This window comes from Diuraphis noxia, unplaced genomic scaffold (assembly GCF_037042655.1).
Source record: "Diuraphis noxia isolate RWA-SAM2 unplaced genomic scaffold, SU_Dnox_SAM2 contig0001, whole genome shotgun sequence".
NCBI lineage: Eukaryota > Metazoa > Arthropoda > Insecta > Hemiptera > Aphididae > Diuraphis > Diuraphis noxia.
In genome coordinates, this window is record NW_028301711.1 from 93,336,296 (window position 1) to 93,342,571 (window position 6,276).

At 30.9% G+C, this 6,276-nt stretch overlaps 1 protein-coding gene across 1 annotated transcript; it reads right to left on the bottom strand.

Annotated features, from left to right (window-relative positions):
- Positions 1 to 4,371: 4,371 nt before the first annotated feature.
- LOC149062486 (uncharacterized) lies at positions 4,372 to 4,887 on the bottom strand. Its single transcript, XM_089215344.1, has one exon. It carries the CDS (start codon positions 4,885 to 4,887, stop codon positions 4,372 to 4,374), a length of 516 nt encoding a protein of 171 aa, XP_089071470.1.
- Between the last annotated feature and the right edge of the window lie 1,389 nt (positions 4,888 to 6,276).

Here is a 6,276-nt window from a genome sequence, read left to right on the forward strand (position 1 = left end):
AAATTTTTATGAGCATTTGAATTACAACATTGGATATTCGCTCAAATTCTCTTGTACCGATACTCTTATTTTGATGTTATTCATACACGAATATTTGTGGAAACTTGAAATTTACACGATATGTTTATTTTATCTATTCCTATACTTGATAAAATGTTTAACACATTTCAACAATTTGTAAGTTATTTATATAGACATTTGAAATTGTCCGTTTTTAGTTTTGTATTCTGTAAAATTTTATTCATTGGTTCATAAAAATGAAAATGTAATACAAGGTTCTCCATAAGTTTATATAATAACAGTTGAAAAATATTAAAAATACATGAGTAGGTACGTTTTTTTTTTTAATATACGAGTATATAACCTAACCTAACCTACGAGTATATAATCGTTTTAAGATTTTTTTTTTTCATTTATTTAATAATTAAATGTTTCAGCATATTAATCATGCTTTTACAAGTTTAGATTACGGTTTACAAATAGAATATGGAATGGGGATTGTAGATAATTTTAATGAGGTATGTAGATAAGAGATTTAATTGGAAGTAATGGCTGCTATGGGAATATTGTTGTGAGTTTGCTTAGAATTACAGTTATTAGAGAAATTAATGGATTTAATAATATTTTTAGTTCATTCAAGATGTTTGACGTTGAATTTGAATTTGAGTTTGAAGTACTGGATGTTGGTTGGGCAGCTGTTACACTGGCATATGATGGACCAGATTGGGGTGCATGCGCTGCATGACGACGTGAGGTGCCTTGTTGTTTTGGAATTACTACCTTTTTTGTTTTGTTTGTAGAATTTGTCAGCTTTATGTAAATGATACAACCTTTATATGATGCTGTATATGTGCACCAGAGCATAGTGCACATTTAGCCGGGAGGCTACTATCTTTGGTGCTCATATCAGTTGAGTGATTTTTGCCGCATTTAACGCATCTGGGCTGCTGACTACAGTAGTTACGCGTATGACCGTATGCTTGGCATGTGTAGCATTGTGGCGGGTTTTTGCGTTTTGTATGTGGTTTTTCAATCAATACTGCGGAATGAAGGAGTTTTGTAATCTTGAAGATTTCTTTATTGTTTTCTTTAAGAGCCAGCTCAACGTGGAACAGTGGTAAAGGACGATGGTTCTTTTTGATATTAACCACGCGTGTGGCCGAGTGTCCAAGTTCAGCCAGGACGTTTGTAATAGGTATCAGTTATGATAGTGGAGCGATGCAGATTTCTGATTACTGCTTTGTATTGCCGTTTGCAGTGCGGCTGAAAAGAGTGAAATTCGGCATTGGTTTCTTTTAAGTGATCGATAACTATGTTGTAGATTATGCGGTTGTTGGTGCGGATTATAATAAATGATGGTGTGGCGACTTAAATGAAATATCGTTTGTGCCTGTGAGTGATATTGTTTTTTTACTGAATATTGAGAAATTGGTGACGTTCTTCACGTATATCGCCGGTATTCGGGTAGGCTTAGGTGTGATTTTAGTTTTATATAGTTGCTCACAGACTACTATGTTATCATTTGATTGAAATACCTCATTTTCGGTTTCGCCGTCAGTGACCTTGGCCAGTGCCGCGTATCGATTTGGTGATGTGTATTGCTTGATTTTCTTTTCTTCTTGTGGTGATGGACTAGAAGGCGAGGACGAATGCCGTTTTGATTTTTGGATTTGTGGTGGTTGAGGCAGCGCCATGTTAGGCGGACTCAAAGTGTTTACGAGGAGCGATAACGGAGCGGACGTGCGCTCGAACGTGTGTTCATGACGAACGTTATCGCCAGACTTCGTTTTAAGTTAAAATGTTGACAAAATTTATTTAATTGAAAATTTAGAAAATTCTTTAGTTCTTAAAAATGTATAAAACATTTAAATTTTATAGCTAAGGAATGAAAATTTAAAATAAAGTTCCACGTAAGTAGTTAATTCTGCTACAAAAATAATCTAAAAATTATAGAAACACAGTTTTTTTATAGGTGTTTACCGTTTTACTCTACTGTCCCTTTCTTCCAATGAAATAAAAAATAATTCTTGACCATCAAAAAACAAAAAAATTATTAAATTGATTACTATTTTTTTATTTTTTTATAATTATAGGATATTTCAGCAATAAATTATTAATACCCGTTTAACGAAAAAAAAATAGACATAATACGAATAATGATATTATAATTATTATATCATTGAATTCAAATTTGAATACCACTAATTACAGTAACACACTTATAAACTGTACTGTACAGAATAACGGCATCTACTTACCCGCTTTTTTAAATATTATTTCACCACAGTCTCATCATCAATTTTTATTCTCGTTGGCTATAAAGATCGTGATTTTCAAACACTTATGGAATATTTTAAATATAAATGTTGAGCGGAATGCATGTAAATATGATTTTCATGAAATGTCAACAATTTTGTTTTAGTTGTTATAGTATTGTAATAACATAATATTTTTAATAATATAATACATTTATAATGAGGAAAAAGAATTGTTGAATGCTTATTATTTCATAGAATTAGCTTTAAAGCCTCGTTGTCACACAGACAAACAAATTTAATTACGTTCGCATACGCGTGTCCGTTAAACCTAATTATTTCAATCGCGGTACTCCTTGACGACAATGTTCCGTAAATTTTTTATGAAATTGTTTCAATGATAATTTAATAATATAAATTTTTTTTCAAAATTACCGACCAATAAAATGTTTGCAATGCTATTTGTTTTCATGTATTATGAGCAACACGGTTTATAGACTTTGATGCTGTATTATATGTTATATTGTGTCTTCAGTTATGTCCGAAAGACGAAAATTTGTTGTTCCGTTCTCTGTAGTATAGGTGAAAACCAAATATTTTTTTTTTTTTTTATTGATCAAAAGGACATCGGCGACAACGGCCATTAGTCTTAAACTTTACATTATTGATTACATTTTTTTGGTATTTTAAATATAATAATTTTAAATTAAGTCGTACAATTCATATTTTCTAAAAAAAGACAAAATTTTGAATGTGGAGTCTGCATTTGGACCGAGGGCTGCATCTAAGGTGGTTGGGATGTTCAGCTGATCGAGTGCCTCTGTGTATTGTCGGCATTCTGTGAGGATATGATGAACTGTTAGTTCGGTGCCACATGTTGTGCAGTTAGGTTTTTCGTCTTTTGTCATGAGGTAGCCGTGGGTTAGCCGAGTATGCCCGATACGAAGTCTGTTAATGATAACTCTTTCTCTTCGTTTTGTGAGGAGATTGGGCCAAAAAAAAAAACCAAATATTGATGTTTCGTATATAAGGTGATTGTTTATAAAAGAATACACACTTTAAATGAATATAATAATATGTATATACAAGTATATATAATTTATTAACTCTTTAAGTCATAATTATTTATTGTACTCAAGCACACTATACTTAACTCGTATGAGCTGGTCACTGGACTGAACAGTTGACAAGGCCGATTTACAGTCACCCTGTCACGTATAAGCAAAAAAAAGAGATTAGACGCCTATATACCAGCGTCTAGCCATTTACTATATTATAGTTAACATAAAGACTACCTTTATTCTAAGTTAAACATAGTGTTGAGTACATAACACGTGGAAACAGGTCGATACTGCTATAGCATCAATATAATAATACTAGTGTCCCGAAAGTATGCATTCGTTTGAATAGAGACGCAATTTGGGTTTACTGAGTCTCTGCAGATGTGTCCCTTCATTCCATATTAAAATTATTATTATGTCATATAAGATACAAGCTCTGCATTATAACAGATGCACAAATAAAAAAATTGTTTGTTTTGTGGTGGGTGAAAAATTTTACATTCAGAATAAGTTCACATAATAGCATGAAAGTAAAATAATTAAAAAACTCAATGAACCCAGATCATATTATGTGAAAGATAAATATAGCAAGTAATTAAGTATGAATATCAGTTTTCTTAAGAAACTAAGAATAGGTTAATAGAACAGCTTAGTGGGTGAAAAAGAAGAGTCTTACAAATCGAGTATTATAGAACATTACAACATAATATCTAGACAAACAAACCAAAAAGACTATATTACACTAGGACAAGTAGAAAGGTAGTCAAACCTAAACAATTAGACTTATAAGATTATGGTTAATATGTTCTATATTTAAAATGTTAAAAATGATCGATATGATCGATTATTATGTATTAAGACGTTAATTTATAATTTGTAAAAATAACTTGTATGAATCATCATTGTTAATTAAATAAAGAACAAATAATAAACAAACAGAGCTTAAATAATTTATTCGTCAAGAGTATAACATACACAATTTAATCAATGTAAACGTTACATGACTTATTCTATTTCAGTATGATCGTTAGATCTTAGATCTTTGATCAAACCGATCAGAGTGACATGTGCGTATGTTTATGTGTTGTCAAATGGCCATTTTCTTTGAACGATTTGTCACAAACATTGCACGCGTACGGTTTTTCGCCAGTGTGTGTTCTTCGATGTGTTGTCAAATTGCTTTTTATACTGAATGACTTGTCACAAACATTGCACGCGTACGGTTTTTCGCCAGTGTGTGTTCTCCGATGTGTTGTCAAATGGCCATTTTCTTTGAACGATTTGTCACAAACATTGCACGCGTACGGTTTTTCGCCAGTGTGTGTTCTTCGATGTGTTGTCAAATTGCTTTTTATACTGAATGACTTGTCACAAACATTGCACGCGTACGGTTTTTCTCCAGTGTGCGTTCTTTGATGTGTTGTCAAATTGCTTTTCATACTGAATAACTTATCACAAACATTGCACGCGTACGGTTTTTCGCCAGTGTGTGTTCTTCGGTGCATTGTCAAATGGCCATTTTTGTTGAACGATTTGTCACAAATATTGCATTGATAAGTTTTTATCTCCATTTCTTTCACCGGAGGGACGGCAGGCTGCTTATAGTTGCAAACAATTATATTTTATTTTTTAATATTTATTTGTTTTTTTGTAAAACTATTTGGTTGCTATATACTTTCCTCCTTATAATCGTTTAATCTTTATTGACTTTACCAGATTTGCAAGCCAGTATTTGGTGTAGTATTTTTTAAACGTTGTATATACAGAGTATAATATCATGCTGTTAGGTACTTACGTATTTTGTTATTAATAATTTATATTAAATTTTATGATAATAGCTGATACCCGTGCACTTCATTTCCCGTTAAAAATGCCGACTATATACGATTCAAAATTTATATTTAATTTATCATTTGATATCTGGAGTAGCTTGTGATGTTCAGAATTTCTCGTGACGAATTATCGTGGATTAACCTTGTCTTAACCTCCATTAAAGATTTTTTAACACAGTCATTTAAAATATATAAGGGTCAACATTTTTAGTTTTTTAAAGGTGAACAAATATTTAAAATTGGCACCTCATAACAAAGCGCTTATTTTATTTGAACAAAAGAACCAAAAGAAACCCTACAATAAATAAAAATAAAATAAATAAATAAATAAATAAACACAGGGTCGTGTCTCGTGAGGATTTACCCATTGCAATATCTCCCAAAATAATGGTGATATCGAAATTCTGGTTTTGTAATAAGACTCACAGGGATCAGAACTACACTTATTTCATATTTTAATTGATTTTAACGTTTTGGTAAAAATGTTAAAAAAATATATTTTTGTACTTAATTATTTCCAAAAAAATTAAAAAGAGCCATTTTGTAGAGTTTATTTTTCTGAAGATATTGAAGTTTCAAAATTTTATTTTCATTAATTTCCTGATTTTTAATATTTTTTTTAGTTTCGAGAAAAATTGCAAATTATTTAACATCGTAATGTTATCAAACATGTGACCCGCCGCGCCGCGCGCATTCCCATTCGGCCGGCCGAATACCTTCCGTGTTCCTAATAGCTATAAACTACTCGTATAATCATATTTTATTTCTTCAAAACCAGAAAAAATATTAAAAATCAGGAAATTAATGAAAATAAAATTTTGAAACGTCAATATTTTCAGAAAAATTTCCTACAAAATGGTTATCTTTAATATTTTTGGAAATATTTAAATAAAAAAATATATTTTTTACATTTTTTACAAAAACATTAATATAAATTAAAAAATGAGATAATTGTAGTTCTTATCCCTCTGAATCTTATTATAAAACCAGAATTTTAATATTTCCATTATATCGTGAGATATCGCAATAGGTATTATATACTATCCATGGGATGGTGTAGCTTTTTGACGAAAAATTAAATCGGTTAAGTTGTTATAGAGATTAATCCGAACAAACGAACAATTTTGT

Bases quoted from the DNA above. Each gene is read 5' to 3' on its own strand.
- LOC149062486 (XM_089215344.1), bottom strand. From the start codon at position 4,887: ATGGAGATAAAAACTTATCAATGCAATATTTGTGACAAATCGTTCAAC.